At 43.7% G+C, this 22,051-nt stretch overlaps 3 protein-coding genes across 4 annotated transcripts in view; 2 read left to right on the top strand and 1 right to left on the bottom strand.

Moving 5' to 3' along the window:
* Positions 1-453: 453 nt before the first annotated feature.
* Positions 454-10,536, bottom strand: vim (vimentin). 2 transcript variants are annotated; one of them, XM_056601636.1, is made up of 9 exons: positions 9,812-10,536; positions 9,228-9,288; positions 6,187-6,282; positions 4,902-5,063; positions 3,917-4,042; positions 2,746-2,966; positions 2,100-2,143; positions 1,393-1,472; positions 456-1,248 (listed from the first exon to the last, which is right to left on the bottom strand). In XM_056601636.1, exons 1-9 carry the CDS (start codon positions 10,372-10,374, stop codon positions 1,207-1,209), a joined length of 1,395 nt encoding a protein of 464 aa, XP_056457611.1. In that variant the 5' UTR covers positions 10,375-10,536; the 3' UTR covers positions 456-1,206. The 2 variants fall into 2 exon arrangements, with proteins under 2 accessions (XP_056457612.1, XP_056457611.1); XM_056601637.1 differs by lacking the exon at positions 2,100-2,143 and having other exon boundaries at positions 454-1,248.
* A 489-nt stretch (positions 10,537-11,025) lies between these two features.
* trdmt1 (tRNA aspartic acid methyltransferase 1) lies at positions 11,026-17,338 on the top strand. Its single transcript, XM_056601638.1, has 11 exons — positions 11,026-11,152; positions 12,104-12,213; positions 13,260-13,336; positions 13,597-13,668; positions 14,368-14,433; positions 14,973-15,042; positions 15,158-15,241; positions 15,509-15,897; positions 16,436-16,493; positions 16,675-16,813; positions 16,900-17,338. Exons 1-11 carry the CDS (start codon positions 11,086-11,088, stop codon positions 16,998-17,000), a joined length of 1,233 nt encoding a protein of 410 aa, XP_056457613.1. The 5' UTR covers positions 11,026-11,085; the 3' UTR covers positions 17,001-17,338.
* Positions 17,339-17,855: 517 nt separating this feature from the next.
* The window catches only part of cubn (cubilin (intrinsic factor-cobalamin receptor)), a 58,884-nt gene continuing 54,688 nt past the window's right edge, over positions 17,856-22,051 (top strand). Inside the window, exons 1-7 of the mRNA XM_056602008.1 lie at positions 17,856-17,971; positions 18,444-18,573; positions 19,009-19,104; positions 19,345-19,383; positions 19,900-20,001; positions 20,317-20,420; positions 20,818-20,944. Of these exons, the coding sequence (XP_056457983.1) occupies positions 17,856-17,971; positions 18,444-18,573; positions 19,009-19,104; positions 19,345-19,383; positions 19,900-20,001; positions 20,317-20,420; positions 20,818-20,944 (714 nt within the window). The remainder of the gene's footprint in view (positions 17,972-18,443; positions 18,574-19,008; positions 19,105-19,344; positions 19,384-19,899; positions 20,002-20,316; positions 20,421-20,817; positions 20,945-22,051) is intronic.

The following is a 22,051-nucleotide window of genomic DNA, read 5'->3' as shown; positions in this document are numbered from 1 at the left end:
GTCTATCTAGACTAGGCTACTTATAAATGTTTATGAATATTTTATTTATTTTTCCCAAAGATCATATTCTGGGCTAATTAAATAACATCCGAGGCTTTAGCCCCGAATAAAACAGCATAGGGACGCCACTGGTGTCCACTATTCTAGCGCCTCCTTGATTGGTCAGGCTGCTTAAACTTGGTTCACCCAACAGAGGGCACTCTAACATTTGCAATAAGTATGCAAAAAGCACCATGCTGGTATGTTTTTTACTATTTATTTTTTTATTTGCATGTATCTGACTACAATGGAATAAAAGGCCAAATTCTCAGTTTTCCTTATTTTTCCGATGTTCGATATTACGCTCAAATCACGATCACTATCTGTGCTATAACAAACATAGGATTTGAGCTTTCTAGTAAAATGATTGTATTGTTGTCCTTTACTCTTTATACTTCCTTGAGTATGACATTATGGTGAAGCAGAAATGCACTGTAATTGTCATTAAAAAGTTACTCTAAAAATCACATACAGACCCAAAGGATATTCCACTGAAAGTATTTATTGACGTCATACAGAACGGTACAGTAGTAGTGACATGTTCATCATGGCTTTGAGTGCATTATTGCTGCAGTCCAGAACCGTATCTCTTTATATGTGGTGGATCCATTGAAGCCTTAAAACGAAAACGACCACACCGATTTTAAACACGTGTTGTAGATGGTTTGAAAATAAGCCATTTTCTCTGGTCTGATTTGTATTGCAAATGATTGCGCCCCTCGCAACATATATACTAGAGTGAATAAGAACTTAAAGATAGATACGTGTGGTTCTTGTGGAAAGCCATTTGAATAGCTAGCGCTTTGTGCTGGTGGAGTAAATGTGGTACAGAAGCTACAAGAGAGAACGCCGGAGAGAATGTGCTCATTCAACGCAGGATTACCTCCTCCTCCTCTACATTCAGTGACTATCTTATCTTCTACTGTTTCCTAGCCTAGAACAACCTTACTAGCAACCCAATGCCCCTAAAATGTGTCACTTTTAAAAGGCACTTTTTAAGATGTTCTTTTTATTTTTAACTTTCACTAACACAACATCAATATATCCCCGTTTGCTGCATATCATTATCATTTTGTTAGTCTTCATGCTTCAAATGTATTTCTTTGTATCCACCGCTTTTTCTCTTGTCTCCCCCCATCTCTCCTAAGTGGTTCAGTCGAGTCGATCTCATTCCTGGTCGTCGTGTTGCTGGGTTGACTCATTGATTACCTGACGGGGGGAGAACGGGACAGTGAGAATAAGCAATGCACAGAATGATATGGATCGTGTTGTCAGTCAACTGATGAACGATCAATCCACTGAATGATCTAAACGCAGATGGCTGCAGGGGGGAACAGGGAGGTTTGGACTTACGTGTCCATCTCGGGTCTCGATGGTCTTAATCACGACCCTCTTGGAGTGGTCTACCATAGGCCGGCTCTCCATCATGGTTTCTTTATGAGCAGTGAAGAACAAGAAAAAAACAACATGGTTTTGAGGACTCTACGCCTTGTTAACAAACTTTGCACATTTACGTAGATTACACAAATAACATTTGTTACCAATAGCAACTTTGACATCCCCATACAGTGTACAATGTATATAGGCCAGAGCACGGTTGACAATTTTGATAGGGCCTTTTTAAATGAATGTAAAAATTGTAATGCAAAGTCAAGGAGAGCTTTGACAGTGAGAGAATGGTGTGAATGAACATTGCGTGCCTGGCAGTAGGGTTTCAATAGGGGGGGGGACCTTTTGGATTACCTATGCTAGACAGCTGGATGAAGTGCACTAACTTCAGTTTATATATAATGCATGAGGCTTCTGACTCAGCAAAACCCAGTCTCAGACACACACATACACACACTTGCATGCCAACGAGCACACACACACACACACACACACACACACACACACACACACACACACACACACACACACACACACACACACACACACACACACACACACACACACACACACACACACACAGGGTCCTTCCAAAAAAATGTATAAATCCATTTAAACTACAGCCGGTCTGCCTGTTGAATAAATCAGGAGCTGGGTCGTTTGTTACTAACCTCTCATATTAAGGGAAGAAAAGGTGGGCAATGGAGTGGTAATCCTAAGAGATGAGGAGAGAGGGGAAGGGAAATGGGATAGAGCAAGAGGAAGGGTTATGCTTGTACGTCATGCAGATGAAAGATACACTCCAAAATCTAGCCTATGTTGTATCATTTAGAACCACTACATCCAATTACTATTTTTAACTACTTTAACTTTAACTTTACTTGTCTAGGAGTTGTCACTGAATGTATTGTGAGTACAAATTGCTGATTGAAATATAATGAAATGAGTATAGAGGAAAAAAAAGGCCCCTAAAAAGTACAAATTAAAAGTTCCTCAAACTTTTAATTCGGGTAAGGAATGTAAAATATATGTTTCAAACCTTAAAATATTGCAGCAATTATTGTATCTACTATTCCATTTGCTTACAACACAATACGTGTTGCTCTATGATACTACAACACACAATCACATTGTGAGACACAACCTGCCTTCATCACAGATTAGTAATAGTAGGGGCTAGCAGCGATGCATCTCGTGACGTTGGTATAATCTGTAGTCATGGTCTACAACCAATAGTACTGACCAATAATCAACCCATCTCAATGCCTACACCAGCGGCACTGCGACAGCACAACAGCAGCAGCGCTTTGCTCCTACCTGCTCTCCTCTCCCTCCAGCAGCTTGCGGTAGGTGGCGATCTCGATGTCCAGGGCCATCTTGACGTTCAGCAGGTCCTGGTACTCTCTGAGGTGGCGGGCCATCTCGTCTTTCATGTTGCGGATGTCGTCCTCCAGCTGGACGATGTTGTCCTGGTAACCGCCAGCCTCTGCTCCGAAGTTGTCCTCCAGCTCGTGCATCTGGCGTTCCATGGATTCATTCTGAGGGGAGGGGGGGGGACAGGAAATGACCTCATGTCGTGCTCCATAACAAAAATACACTAACAAATATAATGTGTAAAATATAAATGTCAAATGAATGACAAATGGTTCTTCAGACCACAGCTTTTTACATATTTCTTAGGCTGTAGGTGGTGATAGACGGATGAAAGACCATGCATTCATTTAAAATATAAATCATAACATAATAGATTCATAACGAGAGTCGTGAATGTCTGCGTCATGTCTGTACTTTCGCACAGGCCGAGTGTGGCACATTGCTATTTTTAGAGTGCATTAAATCACATTAAAAATGTATTGTACCTCTTACTCAGCGGTACAAACACACTGCTACGTACGTCAGTGCTGTGTTCTAACCGCAGTGTGTATGCTCAAGGCTGGGAAAGAGGGATTCTCAATAATTGGGTAAAAAATATGGTAAAACAATGGTTATCAATGCTATGGTTGAAGCCTGGTTTATTATGGTACTTTTTCATTCATTACAGCCATCCTTTTGGTATTTAATATTAAATGTGTTTATAGTTGTTGTTGTTGTTGTGGTCATTGGTGTTGTAGAAAAAGGATATGTTAACACTGTAAGGCAGATAAACATGCCTTTACCGCATGTCAGCTTTAAGATAAGATCATATAGTTGATTGATTACAGATGGGAAATTTGGGAGCCACAGCAGCAAGTACATGACTTGCTTTTTTTTCATGTCGTAGAATCAAAAAATTAATGAACACAAAATATCTCAAAATAAATTGGTTAGAATCAAATAAATAAAAAAGGCTTGATTAGATTAGATCAGATTCATCGATAGATAGTGGTCTAAATAGGACTTTGTGACTCAAAACTTTCCCTGGAACCGATCCATAGAGGGCAGGCTTGGACTCGTCTTTATTCACAGTATAGAGACCTACTAGCTGTCAATCACAATGGGCGGGACTTACGGTTCCTCTGAGGGAGTCCACCTCGCAGGTGAGCGCCTGCACCTGGCGTCTGTACTCGTTGGCCTCCGTCTTGGCCAGCCGGAGGGAGTCTCCGTTGCGTTGCTGCTGGTCGGCGAGGTCTGCAAACTGAGAAGGGATATGAGATCCATCAGGTGCTAGGAGTGGTCGAATTGCAGTACTTTGTAATTGCTTCTTTTTATTGAAGGATTCCCCATTGGAAAAGTTGAAAATTATATTTAGAATTAATAACAATGATTGTTGCAGTGCTCCAATGTACTTTTAAATTAGCCATCGCGTTTGCTCTGTAACGGCTCAGATAACCCGTTGATTATAGCTGTGTGTGTGTGTGTGTGTGTGTGTGTGTGTGTGTGTGTGTGTGTGTGTGTGTGTGTGTGTGTGTGTGTGTGTGTGTGTGTGTGTGTGTGTGTGTGTGTGTGTGTGCGCCAAGCGTATAAAGGAAATCTAATCAACAGAGTCAGCTGTTAGTAGTGGATAATCCTGAGACAAAGACAGGCTTTAAAGCAACCTGCTGCATCTTTCCTTTACCAAACCCCATTCACCTTATTTACAAGTTCAGCCAGTTCAGCCGATTCACCTTTTGTCAATACCATATTTATTCTCTCAATATTTCAATAAATCAACAATACCTCAGCATTTGAGGTAAACTATAGTTACCTATATTATATATATATATCCCAACTTTTGGCCTAAGGGCAGTATAATAAAGTATGAAGTACTTGTGGTGTAATAGAAGGGGGGAATAACAGTTGTACTTCATTTAGTTAATTATGGGTCCGTAGTGCCCGTAATCAGCTCTGGACACTATCTCACCAGTTTCACCTCTTTGATGAGGTCCCAATGTGAGAAAACATGACATACGACACACTTATCTCAGGCTTCACTTTGGACGCCCCAATGGATCCTATGGGACCCCTATGGGACCCCCCCCTGGACCAGAGCCATGCCCTTCCTCCTCCATGCCCACCTTAGACTTGTACCATTCCTCAGACTCGTGCAGGTTCTTGGTGGCCAGGGACTCGTACTGCTGCCGGACGTCCCGCAGGGCAGCGGTGAGGTCGGGCTTGACCACGTCCATCTCGATCTGGACGTGCTGGTCCTGGAGCTGGGCCTGCAGGTCGGCCAGCTCCTGGGGGTCAGACGCACACGAGGAGAGGGGGGAGGGGAGAACCGGAGGAAGAGGAGGGTTAGGGAGTTGAGAAGAGGGAAATCCTCAAATGGACATGAATGATTTGTGGCGTTTTTTATTTATTAATGTTTTTGGAACCTCGTTATGAGCAACTGAATATAATGTGTGCTGGTGAAAACTGACATTTAATTATTTTTAAATGTTATAACTATGTTGTCAAGATCATATATATATACACAGTATATTCTTTTTTATAATTATTATTTAATGCCCCTTAAACCGATATCTATTCTAAAATGTATTCTGTGATACTACATTCATACTGGCATCGCTCTGTATTTTACAAAGAAATACAACCTCTATCTCTTCTGAGTTCGTAAGATCTCTTGCTAAACTATGTAACCAATTCACCCTCAGTACAGCAAGCCCAGTACAGTAGAGCTGTCATAACAGTAGTTAGTACACTACTCTTACTAAATGTAACATACAGTACGTTGCAATTCCTCCTCTTCCCTCCTCTTTAATCGCATTACCCAGCGGGTATAATCTCTGTGATCTCACGTCTCTCTTAAAAGAATTAACCCAGGTGGCTAAGGAATGCTGACGCACTGTAGGGGAGAATGGGTGAAAGAGGATTACAGCTCTAGAGCTCTCATCTATCTCAAAAGGGAACAATAACCTGTGCCAGCTCTATGACTGCACTTCATTATTTATGTTATTTTGTCATCCTTTGAAACAAAACTGTTCGGGATGTTGTTATTGTTTGTTATCTTATTTTATTTTGCATTAAAATGACCAAAGTTGCAAATGTAGGAAGTGAGAGATTGTTTGTCTTGTTTCTGGCAAATTGGTTATACGGTATGAGATAATATTATATGATGGTATAACAGAATTATCTGAGATATGGTTATTAATGATATAATATTATATGATATTATTACAGTATTGTCTGAGATATAGTTATCAATGATATAATATTATATGATGGTACTACAGTATTGTCTGAGATATGGTTATTAATGAGAAAATATTATATGATAGTTTTTCAGTATTATCTGAGAATGGTTATCACTGAGATAATATGATAGGATGGTATTACAGTATTGTCAGTTTATCGTCTTACCTCTTCATGGATTTTCCTGAGGAACATGATCTCCTCCTGAAGAGACTCAATCTTCCTCTCAAGGTCTAGACGGGCCAGAGAGGCATTGTCCACATCCTACACACACACACACACACACACACACACACACACACACACACACACACACACACACACACACACACACACACACACACACACACACACACACACACACACACACACACACACACACACACACACACGAATATACATTGTTCATAAATTATTCACAATAAAGAGCATTAAATGAATCATTGATGAAACATTCCCATGCTAATCTAATTCTTACATTTCTATTGAAAGTACTGATTTGAATTCTGTTTCAGGAGTGATAATAAAACATCTTTCTGTGTGTTACACATCTTTGGAGCCAGACATCAGGCACTCACTCATGGGGAATAACCATTCCTCGGGTCATGTGTGCCCAGAGAAACATCACAAACAGGAAGATGCACTACAGTTCAATTTCAAAGCACTATCTCAAATCTGTCTCATGGAAAATGAGACACTGGATGGTAAATCCAAACACCAGAATAGCACTAGTCTTGGTTTTCAATTAAAGCCACCCAAGACCGTCATCAGCGTGACCTTCAAAAATAATTCCAAATCCCTGTGTGAAATGTGCAATGTGACCTTTGAATGAATGCAAATTTAGTGCATCCAGAACCGGACCCAGGCTCCTTTAGACCACCAAGCTAGCCTTTAGCATGTGAAAGGGGAGTTCCTGATATTCGATGTCTTTGTTCGGAGGGTGTTTGGGGGTTCGGGAGGGGTCTGGTGATGTATTCATGGTGTGCTTTAATGCAGCGATGACATTTGGTGACAAGCCCCTCCCGCCCACCCCCAATGTGCTGTTAAATAACATCCATTTGATGCAGGCCAGGGCCACATAGGGCCGTCTGGCCAAGCAGCACTTGTGCTAATTATCTGTGATTGGGAGAGCGGATCCAGGGCTAAGTGAAGAGGCAGGTTTACAAAGGCCTGCTGTCCTGCTGGGGTCCCAGACGTATTGTTCCATGTGCCCCCTGTCTCTCTCCCCCCCACTCAACCCCCCCTACACCGTGTAAGGCCGCTGGTGAGTCAAGTGGCTGGTGGGTGAAGTGGGCTGAGGACAACAAGCCAGAGAGAGGGCAGTTCCTGTCTGTTCAAATTGTGCACTCAAAAATCCTCAAATGTACTCACCGACGACTCTCACGCGCACACAGACTCACACACACACACACACACACACACACACACACGTGGTTCGCACAAACACACACGCACGCAGACATGCACACACACACACACACACACACACACACACACACACACACACACACACACACACACACACACACACACATAGGCACACTCTCACAAAAACCAAATAAATCAAACCCACACATACACACACACACAAACACACATGCATGCACCCCAACCCCTTGACTTTGACAACAGCTTGCTTTGTCATTTTCCCATAAATCCCCTCTTTCCTCATCAGGTTAGAAACAACGGCTTTTGGGAGACCCAGCCTTCCGGGTAAAGGGCTCACTCCAGACAATGCCTCCCATTGAGTGGCCTTTCTAACACTCCGATAAACTGCTGGTATGTTCTGCACTGACCAGCCCCACTGCCTCGTTGGCAAAACAAAAATAAAGATATTGGAAACATAAATGATGGCATCCAACATCTAAAACTAGGTATGTGTCAAAGGAGTAAAAAATCAGATCATATTTTTTGTTTTCTGATGGCCTGATGCCTACCAACATGAACAAGTCTCTTGACCTCTGGCTTTCTGGGTTGCTGGGTAAGGTTCCCTTGATTGGAAGAGACACTTTGGAATAAGCAAGTGGAAGGATGACTAAGGAGCTCAGGGCTCACCGTTGTCCTGAGATCCTTGCACCTCGGGATCGCCACCAAAACGCAATCTCACGGAAATAAATCACTTCCTCTCGACATTACCTGACAAGTGACCCTGAAGAGGTATTGGTTTTATCACCGTTAGCGAACAACCGCAGTGGGCTCAATCAAGGGGGAGAGAAAATCAATTCAGTTCCACTAGTCATGCAAACCCCAACATCTCCTTTGTCACATCATCCGACCTCAAGGGAGAAGCCACGCCCTTTGAAACGAGGCATCGTGTTCACCACACTCAGCAAGCCTTTCTTGTGTGAATAAAAGAGGTGTGTCAAAGTAAAGAAGGAACAGAGTTTTGTTGCGTTATCATGGTGGTGGTGGTGGTGGTGGTGGTGGTGCTTCGGGAGGATGCTTGTTATGCCAAGAAAAGCTGTTTGTCATTTAGACGCTCTCCTTGTGACCTCTGAGGGAAACCACACCACAAAGACGCTGCCTCCTCCAGGGATACCCCTCTCTGGCTCTCTCAGTCAGCACAGAGCAATCAACCGAGTGGCATAGACAGGCTTATCTGAAACAACGCTTCCCATTTGCATGCTAGGTGGCAAGAGCAAATAAATATTTTAAGAATTAAAGGATTGGGCTTAATATGAATGCAAAAAAAAAAACGGAACCACCAATACAGAAGATAATTATCCTTAGCACTAAAACAAACGAATATCTTAGTTTTATTCCGTTTTATAAAAGATCATGGCGATATTTTCAGACCGCACCAAAACTTGCGGAAATTACTATGGTGGGCTTGAATAAAATATTCATGTTTCTAGGGTAACCTTTTTCTTTTATATAATGGGGTATTTGGGGAACTTTCATTTTAGAAAATAATAAGGAGCGGTTCCTTTGACTGAGTGTTGTTGCAGTGGCTCCAGTGAGCACCTTTAAGTGGAGGCTGTTGGCCTAGAGGTTGTTTTTTGCCCAGCAGCGTGTGCCACACCCTATGTGCTGATGAGTAACAAAGGGTATAGGGCTGCAGAAAAAAACATACATACTGCTATAGTGATAAATTCACTCGTAATGTGGATGAATTTGTGGGCTTGACCTTCTGGATCATTGTTTATGTAAGAAAAAAAAAAAAAAGAAGGAGGAACGGTTTGTTTGTGTTTGAGTGTTGGCTGCCATACCTGTCTAAAGGTCTGGAGGTTGTGCTCTGCGTCCTCCTTCTGCTGCATCTCCTCCTGTAGCCTGCCGACAGAAACAGAAAGAGTTGCATAACCGCTGCCACGCCCTCGCCTGCTGTGGAACTGGGAAATCACATCATAGCTCTCTAGCTTTGGGCCACACGAAGGTCTTTTCCACACGGTGAAATGGCTTTCACGTCAAAGGCAGATAGATAGTGAAATTATTTAGGTATTTCCCTCGGTTGGCGGGACGGTCTCAAGGTCTTAGCAAAAGTCAACACATGCGCCAACACGGAGGGTTGCTTATTTCAGATGGATTTTCTTTTGGAACAATTCATGGGCAGTGATCGAGCTATTGAGGACTGGAAAAGGTATAACAGACCACAAAGACTAAAAGTTATCAAAATAACGGAAAAATATTAAATAACCCTCCCTAGCCCACTAGCCTGTAGTCTTATGAAGTTTCCATCACTTTCGAGGGGACATGACTTTCAACCGAGGGCGTTTAGTATGATGAAAAAGGGCAGATAGTCAAACAAATCAATCTCTGTGATCAACCGAACAGCCTTGGAATGACAATTTCATACTTTTGTCGCAGGCGTTCGACATCGTCGCCCAAGTTGTCGCGGTCCACCTCCACCTGCGACTTCTCGTTGGTCAGCTGGTCCACCTGCTTGCGCAGCTCACGCATCTCGTCCTCGTACAGATCCCCGATGCGGGACTTGCCCTGGCCCTTGAGCTGCTCCAGCTCGGTACTCAGCATCTTGTTCTGCTGCTCCAGGTAGCGCACCTTGTCGATGTAGCTTGCGAAGCGGTCGTTGAGGTGCTGCATCTGCGCCTTCTCGTTGGTCCTGTTGGTCTTGAACTCCGTGTTGATGGCCTCGGACAACGAGAAGTCCACGGCGTCCGATGAGAGACGCGGCATGTGGGCGCTGCGCACACGGACATTCTTGGAGGCGTACATGCCCTGCTGGGGCGCCGAGGAGACGCTGTAGGACGAGCGGGCGGTGGAGCGCTGCACCGCCGGGCTGGAGTACTGGCGGCTGGAGTAGGAGGTGCGCGACGCGGCGGGGCGCTCCGCGCTGAACATCCTGGAGTAGGAGGAGGCGGCGATAGGCCTACTGCTGCTGCTTGACCGATTACTCATCATTTTTGCGGTTTTCAATCCGACTCCTGAAGTACGCCCTTTTTATAACACCTCAAAGTGGGCTCAAAGTTGCGATGGGTAGGATAGTACAGTCTGCAGGCGCTCCAGCAACTGATATTCCAAGACCAGTGAGAGCTCTTTCCTGACTTCCACTTGGTTTTTATAGTCCCCTCCCTATGCAAATGACATAACGGTGCGTAAAAGCAGGAGGAGTTTGGCTTGCGAGGCTGTCAGAGATGGGACAGTGAAAAGAGATCCCCGCATTGCGACCCTCTGCTATTGTTTTCCGGGTGTTTTCCCCTCACAAAGCAAAGAATGCAGCTTTGCAAAGTGAGTCTATTTAACCACCCACCACCTTTCGTTGATAGAGTTCGAGTGCAATGAATATATATATATTTACAAATGATATGATATGATAAATTAAAATATACAACATGTATACACAAATAAATAAATTCAATACAAAACAAATAATACTATGTATATTATTTTTTATATATTGAGCATTCCTTTAATAAAGCTAAATAATTGCCTTTAGCTTATAGAATACAGTTAGTTTTATTAGTTTTATGCATGCCGCAACGAAACGGTTAGACCAATATGATTGCGGAATTAAAAGAGAAGCGGAACCTTTCTTCACAGAATTTGCTTCTGCCCGGATGCACGCCGCTGTAAACACGTGTGGTCCCCTGGTGTTTACTTTTACTTGCCAACATGACAGCGGAGCTGAGAGTACTAGAACTGTACAGCGGTATAGGTGGAATGCATTATGCATTAAAAGGTAGGTGTAGGTGCATGCGTCATGTAGTTGATAGGGTAAAAGTAGCCGTAAAACGACTAAGAGAAGTTTCGAATGACTGCGACCTCTTATTCTAAATCCCCTCTATGGAGAGCACTAACGATATACATAGAAATATATGTCTTAGCTGCCTGTGTTTAATGCCTATAAACCCACCAATATTGCCCCCCTAGGGACATCTTAGTTCATCCTCTTTGTATCGAAATACCTTTACACTCACAAACGTCTAATGTTATGTTTGTCATGTATGAGCAACTCCCGAGATGTATTCTTAATAGATGTTGCTCTATAAGTTCAGTCAAGAAACTAATCAATGGGAATCATCTTATGTAGTATGTAGGGCAACAGCTCAATAGCAACTAGGGAATACAGGTAATTGATGGCATTTCTTCACAATGAGGTTTTTTTTTACAACCAAACTAACTGTGACAGCTATTACACATATTCCAGAGGTTGTTGTTTACCCCCATTTTACAGCAATACATGTTTATTGCTAACTGACAGTCTTCGCAGTGACTTCACTGGGGAAATATTAAACATGTGCAGGTACCCGTCAATATAAGATCTAGCAATGTAAACGGATGGATAGTGGGAAATGTTTGAATCATTGGTCAAATATATTTTGGGATGATACAATGAATAATTGTATTTCAATGGATTAATCTGTTAACATATTCATGCTCGGTGCTATTTCCTGGACCACCTCTCATGTAGTGGTACACAGGACTGCATTTGGCAACAATCTGTCTAGATGTCAAACTGCATTTTGTTGAAGTCAGACTAAATCAATAAAGTGCAGTGATGGTAACGCTGCGGCTGAATCCATCTATCTGGGTCTAAAACAAAGATGCAAATATCAATAATAGCCTTTTCAGGGGAAAGAATGCAACTCTAGCTGTTCCACTTCTCTTATCTAGTCTTATTTTCATCCAGAGAGTGGCGTAGCTGCCAAGGTAGTTGCAGCCATTGATGTCAACACCACGGCCAATGAGGTATACAGACACAACTTCCCAGACACGCCTCTCTGGCCCAAGACAATTGAGGTGAGTGTTGTGGGTGGGTGGTCTAGGGGTCTAACTGGTTGGACCCTAACCGAAACTCCTGCCTTAAAAATAATAAAATGCAGGAATGTTCGTTCAGCATATGCAGCGTATTAAAATATACCTCTCCTTTATAAATCTGTGTTATAAATTATTTATGTTCAGCTGTGCAAAGACTCATTATGGCAATGCGTCTATGTTCAATAATACAGTTCTGAATATTAACTGGCCCTGCCTTAACCTTCCTATTATCAGGATGTAATTAAAATTAATGATCTGCTTGTTTCTGTTATCATCACCATAGTCCCATGGCTGTCCTTATTTGGACATTCCTCATAAAAGCATACACAAGGACAGGTGTGTGTGTGTGTGTGTGTGTGTGTGTGTGTGTGTGTGTGTGTGTGTGTGTGTGTGTGTGTGTGTGTGTGTGTGTGTGTGTGTGTGTGTGTGTGTGTGTGTGTGGAGACAAGGTCCATAGGGGAGGCACATGCTACTGCAGTAGCGTATTTACAACCTGACGAAGGGAAAGACGTTTCTTGGAAAGTAGCCTTAGGCTTGGGTTACAGGCCTTTTTGTTCAACGGTTGACTGTATTGCAGAAGGAGCTAGCTTGTGGATGCTCCACTAGGGGAAAGCCATTCAGTCTGTTTGTTGTTAGGTTTTGTTGTCTATCATGCCCTGCTGCAAAGTAAATTTCCCTCGCGCAATGTAAAATATGAACTGAACTGCACTGAACTGCTTTTCATTGCTTTTACTGTCAAAACAGCCTGATGTTATCATGTCATGAATTAGAGGTCGGTTTGCATTCTGGTATGCAGAAGGGCAATAGAGTTTCACCTTTATATAGCGTTGCAGCTGTATTTCCTCTGCATCTTGTGACGCCATTTAAACACATAAAAAGCAGTGTTGACTGGGATCGGGAACATCATTAAATTGTATGTACTTTTCAGGGTAAACAAGCCTAGATCAAGGCCATTCATTTTTGCCTTTTTCAGCAAAGCCTTGATTTGATGCAACAGTTTTTCTTTGTATTGCTGATTTTATCTACAGGGTATATCACTAGAGGAGTTTAACAAACTGTCCTTTGACATGATTTTGATGAGCCCACCATGCCAGCCTTTCACGAGGTAGGTGTGAGTGTGTGTATGTGTGTATGTGTTTGCATGCGTGTTCATCCAGAAAAGCATTATGAAGTACTTTCAATTCTCTACACCTATGGTGAGATTCAGTCCAGTCGTCGGGTACGTTTTCACACACGTTATAAACTATTTCAATGTGGTTCAGGAAATCATTCAGATTGTTCACAAACCAAACGACCGGCCTCCCCACATTACGGACTCGCGCTGACCAAGCGACTTTGGCTGATTGAGTTTCTCCATTGTTGCAGAATCGGGCTGCAGGGCGATACGTCAGACCCCAGGACCAAGAGCTTTCTCTACATTCTTGATCTACTGCCAAGGTGGGGCCTCGCACTCACGCATCGCCACCCTCGTCCGCCCCCCCCCTCTCTCACTACCAACCGTGTCCGTTTGGCGCTTCCGCTTCTCTTGAATGCGTGCTCTGCCTTTAACCACGGACGCTGTCCACCCCAGCGCAGCTCGTTTCCTCTCATTGTGACACTGTATTGTGGCGCGGTGACTCTGCCGTGAGCACGGCCTTGCTTCCCAGCAGGGGAGAATTCCGATGGGATCTAATGTGGCTTTTTATATATGGAGATATTTGTATCCTGCTGAAGCACACACAGAATTATTATGATCTCAGCCATGAAGAGCATATAAAAACAATCAAATTCTAATGAGAATTATATATATAAGCAGGACATATACTGTAAAACACCATGTATTTCCCATCTTGTGTATAATTGTGCTATTATTACATCTGAATAATCTAGGCCCACTTAGTAGGTTCTCCTATTCGTTGGCTAATTCCTTATTTTTTTGTTGCTTGCTCTTCCCACCCACTCCGTAATTTGCCACCTCACGGCCCGATTCTAAAACGCTGTTGAACATTGTGGGCTGCATGCCATGCAGCATAACGTGTGTATTCTGGATTCCGCAAGGCAATCAATACGTCCTTCCACTGTGGGGACTCCATCCATTCCTGCTCGTCCTCATCAATAATGCATGTCCTCCTCCCCGTGCCCCCCTGACCTCCGCAGGCTGGCCCTCCTGCCCCGCTTCATTCTGCTGGAGAACGTGAAGGGCTTCGAAACCTCCTCGGCCAGGTAACCATGGTAATGGGTCGGGGGGGGGGAAGGACGGGTGAGGGGCGTGTCCTCTGCACATGGGGAAAAAGGGTTTAGGGGGGGACGGTCATCGCTAAGGCAACACAGCTGTCTGTCAATAGTGCTGCCCCTCCCCTGGACAACGCTAGATGCTTTAAAAGGCTCCAGTCTGTAATACTCTCTGAGGACTCCCATGGGGGCGGGGAACAGTTTGAGCTCTTTGTGCCCCAAACCAAAGTCTTGGGAATGGGTTTTTGCCCCTGGAAAGTAGACGTCAGGATTCCAGAATGGGGATGAAAAACTATGAAAAGATCTGGAATTTTGGCTCAACTTTGAGTTTAGTTGGCATTATAGAAATGAACTGAAAAATAACAGCGATAACAATACATTCACACTCACTTATTTATTATTTTGTATGTTAAATACATTACGAAGAATTCTAAGAATCAAACTGTTGATTTAAAAAGATAATATGAAGCATATGTAAAAAGAAAAACTATGGGCAGTCTGTTGTTTAAACGTTTTCCTTTGTTGTCCAGGGATTCACTGCTACATACGCTGAAGGATTGCGGATACACGTTTCAAGAAATCCTGGTGTCGCCTACCAGTGTAAGCCCTAACAATAATCAATAATAATGAATGTTTTGAAGGACTGCCTTTATTCTAATCTTGTATTTTTCCCTATGCTCTGTTGGTCTCATGCATCCCTGATGCGTCTACACAGCTTGGTATCCCAAACTCAAGGCTTCGCTATTTCCTCATTGCCAAGGCACCTCCCGGAAGCTTCTCATTTGAGACCAGCTCAGAGGTAAGACAGCCATACACAAAACTCTGGCCATTTCTTGGGAACATGACCAATATTTCACAAAACTGGTTATCATAGTATGCATACTTTTATTATATTTTGATCAGCAATTTTAAAATCCAGCTTTATAAAGTTAAAGATAATCTTTTCATTCATTAATTATTTCATTTAGTAATTTGTTTGAATATCTACTCGGTTGACTACTGGACTTAAACTCCTGCCTCTGTCTTTAACGTCTGATTGTCCTTGTGTTGTCCCGCTAATGAGCAGATTGTAGAAGGATTCCCTCAGCCCCCTTCGTCCAAGTCCTCCTCACACCCCATACCAGCCCCGGCCCCGGCCCTGGCCCCACCCACTTCCTGTCGGAGCACCGGCCTCAAAGAGCAGCAGGAAGTGGTACCCCCCGACCCGGACCGCGTGGTCCTGTACAAGCTGGAGACGGCCCGGGACGCCGACAGGAAGTCCAACCAGAACGCAGACCTGTCGGTCCGGCAGATCCAGGAGTTCTTAAAGCCGCGGTCAGACCTCGGCGGAGAGGAAGAGGAAGAGGAAGAGGAAGTGAGTCAGTACCTCCTTCCTGCCAAGACTTTGCTGCGCTACGCTCTCCTCATGGACATAGTCACGCCCGCCTGCAGGAGATCCGTCTGCTTCACCAAGGGGTGCGTATAAGATATAGGGGTCCTTCATTCATCCTGGGGTCCCAGAAGAAAAAAAGATACATATTTATTAACCCAATATGAGATGTAGCTATTTTAATGTCTGCAAACCCACCGACAGTTTAGGTTGACATTATTGACAATATATGCAACATGATGCTACATGATTGCAGATGCAATATTCCAAGGCTGCATTTGAAAATCTCAGCATTTCAGTACTGCATAATAACCTGGTGGATTCTGAGCCAACGTTTTCCCACCGGAAAAGTTCCTAGCTGGACTTGATTAATGGAACTTAAAACTTTTTTTTATCTTTTGATGCTCAGTCCTGCTTCCCATTTGATGCAGCCTTTTTTTAATAATAATATGCCGACGCATGCTATCAAACTTTACTTAATGTCTATGTATTTATTTGCCAGTCTGATATGTATTTCAATACGAATTGATGAGTCAATGACGCAGTAAATGATGAAGATGTGATGATGAGGGTCTGTTGTTCCCTCGTGGTTGCTGATTGGCTGTACCTTCCTGTTTTGAACAGCTACGGCCACTATGTAGAGGGAACAGGATCCGTTCTGATGCCCGGCGTGGAGGCAGAGGTAGCTTCACACACATGTTTTACACGCAATTGCTGCCTCTACCACCTTTGCTGTTTGTGTCAAGACTTCACCAAATGACCCCTGGTCTGTCATGTAAAACAAATACAGGCCCGCTTTGAAAGCACCCAAAGCACCGTGTCGCTTTCGTTGGGTTGACCTCTCCCCACCTCTCGTCCCCTAGATGCACTCTGTGTTTAAAGGCCTTGAGGAGTTGCCCGCAGCGCAGGACGAGGAGAAACTACGGCGGCTGCGCACGCTGAGGCTTCGCTACTTCACGCCGAGAGAGATCGCCACCCTGATGGGCTTCCCCTCCAATCTGGGTGAGTCAGGCAGCGGAAAAGTCACGTCACAACATCCTTTGGTACGTTGGTTTTGATCCTTGGCTGTTTCCCCCCCCGCTCCCCAGCCTTCCCAGAGCGCATCTCCACCAAGCAGCGCTACCGTGTGCTCGGCAACAGTCTCAATGTACGGGTGGTGGCCAAACTCATACAGATCATGGCGTCCTAGCACACAACGGAAGAACACAAAGACCAATAAAGACTTTTGCATTTGAGCTCTACCGTCTCCCAACGATGACCCTGCATTGGAACATGATGGAGTGTGGGGGAGGGGAAGGGTTTATATTTATGCGTGACGTGCAGGATGAGATGACAATAACCCAGGCCTTTTGATGATTCCTGCTTCAAACGCACATTCATGGACCGCGTCGAAGGTTCAAACGGTTCTTCAACGTGAAGAAAGCCCTATGTCTTTGTTTTATATGTATTTTGTATGTTACTTTATGATCTTTAAAACAAACAAATAAAAAGATGTCTCCAAAATCCGCATTGCAGTGTTTTTTTGATAGACTGCAGCCAACCTTGATTCTAGTGAGGCTTCATTTGAATTTGAATCCCTAATCATGTCTCACCAACAGAACGTATAAACCAACGATGCTCACATCTCATGCCAGCCGCATTACATTGTGGAAGAACCCTTATGGCAGGGAACCATTAAAACATGGCACACATCACCTGGTTACTTATTCATTGAAAGCATGTGATGGACACGCTCAAAGAATCCAGTCAGTGTTATAACCATCCCAATCTTCCCTTAACCCCATCACGGATGCTTTGGTAACTTTATTAGTCTTCCAGACTTTTATGATCCCAAATCGTTTTTTGTGCTGTGTTCAGGCTGGAGGGTGGACGTGTTCAGGGCCAAAGTTCTCCTAGGCTGAGGTGTCATAGTCAGGGAGGTTTGGTGCAGGACCTTAGAGACACAAACACTTACCAGCGGGCAGGACTTCAGCATAGAGTCCGGAGACCGTGCAGAAGAGAGGTCTTTTTTTATTTTCTGCTATTCTCTCTGTTTCTCCGGGGAATGGCTTGGCCGCTGTGGCTGTCGCGGCCGCTCTTCGTCCTCCTCTTTCTCTTGGTGGGATTGCAGGGGGAGGATGGGGCGCACGATGGAGACAAGAGGGGCAGCAGCAGTGATCTGTGAGTGACTTGTGTTTTCACCTGGGAGGCTCACCTGTGAATTGGGCTGTTTTATGCATGGATGTTGAAAATGTATTTATAAAATAGATACAAAATATATTACTTGTTTTATACATACTTCAACCAGATAGCCTAAGTAATGCAGTCCCCTAACATTTTAAATGCTATATTTGGTGGTTGTTCAGTAAGAAGTAGCCTCACATGTGGCCTGCTTTATTTTCTAGCTGAACTTTGTTCTGAATCAACCTCGTTTTTATTGAGTCCATCCAAATCCGAATGCATTCTCATGCATGTGAATCTAAAGCGCATGACTTGTAGTCAAACAAGCCATGAGAACCAGCAGAACAATTGTTGATTTAACTGTTAAGTACAATCAGCAATACATTTAAGTAAAAGTACATTTCAAAAGTGGGGTGAGTTACCCATGAATCTAGCTAGTTGTTTAAAGCCCTCTCCCCTCCACCCACCGTAGACCTCGTATGCTCTCGGACAAAGGCAACCTGGTGTTCTCCACGGGAGACAACAAGGAAATCCGCTTCCAGCCCTCGGCATCAGGGCGGGTAAAAGTGGGCGACCAAGACCTCACATTGCTACTGACTCAGGTGAGGTCAGACCATCACCCACCGAGCATCCATTATTTGATGTATAAATGACTGCTAATGATACATGTTTATAGTTATTTATTTTATGCCTTTCTCCGCAAGGATTTCCTTCATGGTCATTTATTTTATGAGCCACTATTATGTGAACTAGAAGTGTGTTGCTCACGTGAAACTAGGAATGATTAACAGTTTTGGACGCACACGCTGCAGATTTCTATCAGCAGCGATAATCACCATCGATCATACACTAATTATACTTTTTTGTTCCACTGTTTGGCTGCCCGTCCACGATTTAGCTGTGTGTCCCATTTTCAAAATATCTATTCTTTTCCTTTTCTTTTCTTGATTTCAATACTCTATTTGTTATCATCCTTCTCCCTGGATGAAAAAGCTTGTGCTTGTCACACTAAATACGACACCGTTCCCTGAGTGCAGATCAGCAGCAACAAGGCTGATATCGAGGACCTGAAGAGCCACGGAGGTGTGGTACCACCGGAGATCACCAACAGACTCAACCAACTAGACACTAAGGTGTGGAGAACAGGGCACATAAATACCTCTTCCATACCCTGTGTGTTCATGCACGTGTTCAGACAGAGATTACTAAATACATCTAAAACCCCTCAACCGAAAATCAAAATATCACAATTGTGCTTGTAGGCACCGTTCCAAACAATACAAATACTAAGTGATATACACCTGATTTTAATGTCGAATGAATCTGTCATTGACGTTAAACCCACATCCTTTATTTTCTCTGTTCTCTTTCAGACGTCAGATCTTGAGACGAAAGTGACCTCGCTGGAATCTGTAAGAATTCAACACGCTGGTCACCTTTATCATAGATTATTTTAAATTAATTCTTTGGAGATTACTCTTCAGGGATATACGTAAACCTCATGTCATCAGTTTGCAATAACGCCACCTAAATGCTGCCATTCGGCTGAAAACGAGAGAATACAATAGCAGTTATATTTTGTAAAAGTTTATTTTTCAATTCAAAACTGATTTTTGAACGTCAGCTTTTAAGATTAAATCTATGACATTAAATAATGTCATAGATGTATGTTGGTAGGATGATGTGAAGACGTCTGCAGTCTGGAATCAGTATCGGTAAAGAAGAAGTGTTATAGGTGCAAAGTCTGATTGTGAACCAGACTGCTCTCATTGCTGTGTGTGTGTGTGTGTGTGTGTGTGTGTGTGTGTGTGTGTGTGTGTGTGTGTGTGTGTGTGTGTGTGTGTGTGTGTGTGTGTGTGTGCGCGTGCGCGTGCGCGTGCGCGTGTGTGTGTCTGTGTATGTGTGTATGTATGTGCGCCTCATACCAGGTCGTTCAGCGGCGGGCATGCAACAGCAATCCCTGCAGGAACGGAGGCACCTGTTTGAACCTGCTGGACTCCTTCCACTGTGTTTGTCCCGGCAACTGGGCTGTGAGTAACACAAACACGCAGACACACACTGTAATACTATTACTATACAATATTCCATTACTAAACACTGTTTCATTAGTATACACTATTACACATATTTTGTTAAACTATTTCATTACCATAAACTATACCTATGAATACACACTGTTATTTCTATACAATATTTCATTGGTATACAATATTTTATTACTATACAAGGTTGAACGTATCAATATACTCTTTATTATTACTATACACACTATTTCAGTACTATACACTTTTTTACGACGACACTATACCATTCTAAGAGTGTCTCTATGTGTGTGTCGTTGGTAGGGCCCCAACTGTGCCACAGATGTGAACGAGTGTCAGATCTATAGCGGGACGTCCCAGGGCTGTCAGAACGGGGCCACGTGTGTGAACAGCCCGGGATCCTTCAGGTAACCCCCCAAGACACATACACACACACACACACACACGCACACACACACATGCATGCACACACACACACACACACACACATGCATGCACACACACACACACACATACACACGCATACACAAACATACCCAAACGCATGCATGCACGCACACACACACACACACACACACACACACACACACACACACACACACACACACACACACACACACACACACACACACACACACACACACAGACACACACACACACCACATTTCACTGATCTTTATCACCGTGAGGATTGAACACAGACTTTAATAGTATTTGTTGAAGCGTGTGAACCTCACAACACTATCTCCTGATATGTGAATGATATTGTTCACCATCAGACACACCCTCTCTCTCCGTTTACAGCTGTGGCTGTTCTCCGGAGTGGTCGGGCTCGCTCTGTACCGTGCGCTTCGACGACTGCAGGGGCTCCGGGCAGGGTCTGTGCGTGCACGGCATGTGCATCGACGCCGATCGCGTCACTCCGGGACAGGTGAGCGAGGGAGCTCATGTAGTCACCAGTGCGGTTCTTCCGGTCATGTCTTCTGTAAGCTGGAGGTTAACCTCGTTCCCGTACGTTCTCATCGCTTGACGGAACGCTTTGAGATGGTTCCTTCGATACATAAAATGCTTAGGGACAGCCAACACTAACAGCAAATTACTATACATATCGATATCTATATCTACATCTATATGGATATATATATCCAGGTTGTCTTTATATATCCAGGTTGGCTTCCTGAAGGTCCTTTTTCAATACCCACCAGCACCCATTCCCAGCACCCATCCCCATCAAGTGTAATAACCTCGGTGTGACGGATGGCCCTCTAGGCTAGTCAATTTTATGGCTCAATTATATTTCATACAGCAGCTAGAATAATGCAACGCTTAAGCACCGGTCCAGTGCCCAGCCAGAGCCGTTAGTTTGATGGCAGTCCTGGAAGTGCGGATAAATATTGCGATTTAATGGATGGCGGACTGATAGAAGGAGGTAGCCGTCTCTACGGTCTCTGTGAGAGTGCTTTTGCTCTTGTGTTCCATCAAGGCTCCTATGATTAATGCACTGTTAGGTCCCATTCATAATGTAAGAAGAAGAAAGAAGACGCATGAAGTTGTAATTATATTCATAAGAATAACTTGATAAGTATGCACCTTTTTAAAGAACATAAAGTGCTTTTCAAGTGGTGAGGTAGGTAAAGAGAGGTAAAAAAAGATGAACGGACAAAATAAATAGGAACGTGCATGCAATCACTGCACAAATAGTTCTTATTACAAAAACTGATTGTCTTTTGAAGCAAAGTAAATCTTGGGAACGACAAAGCCTGGTTGGCCGTGGTGGTGAAAGCCCACCGTTAGTTTGTAGCCCAAACTTTGGACCAGAATGTAGGTTTCTGGCAGAAGATCTCAGGCGGTCCTCAGCCCGGTAGGGGGATACAAGGTCAGAGATGAAGCCTAGCTTAACAAGTGATACAAATCATTTTAAAATCGATCCTGAAAGAGACAGGCCGTGTAGGAAGTGGCAGGGATGCTACAGCATGGGCGATATGGTGACATCTAAGGGCTTGTTAAAATGGCAGGAAGCATTGTAAACTAACTGCAG

The sequence above is a fragment of the Gadus chalcogrammus genome, chromosome 11 (genome assembly GCF_026213295.1).
Source record: "Gadus chalcogrammus isolate NIFS_2021 chromosome 11, NIFS_Gcha_1.0, whole genome shotgun sequence".
Taxonomy (NCBI): Eukaryota; Metazoa; Chordata; class Actinopteri; order Gadiformes; family Gadidae; genus Gadus; species Gadus chalcogrammus.
This window is presented reverse-complemented; position numbering and strand designations above follow the sequence as displayed.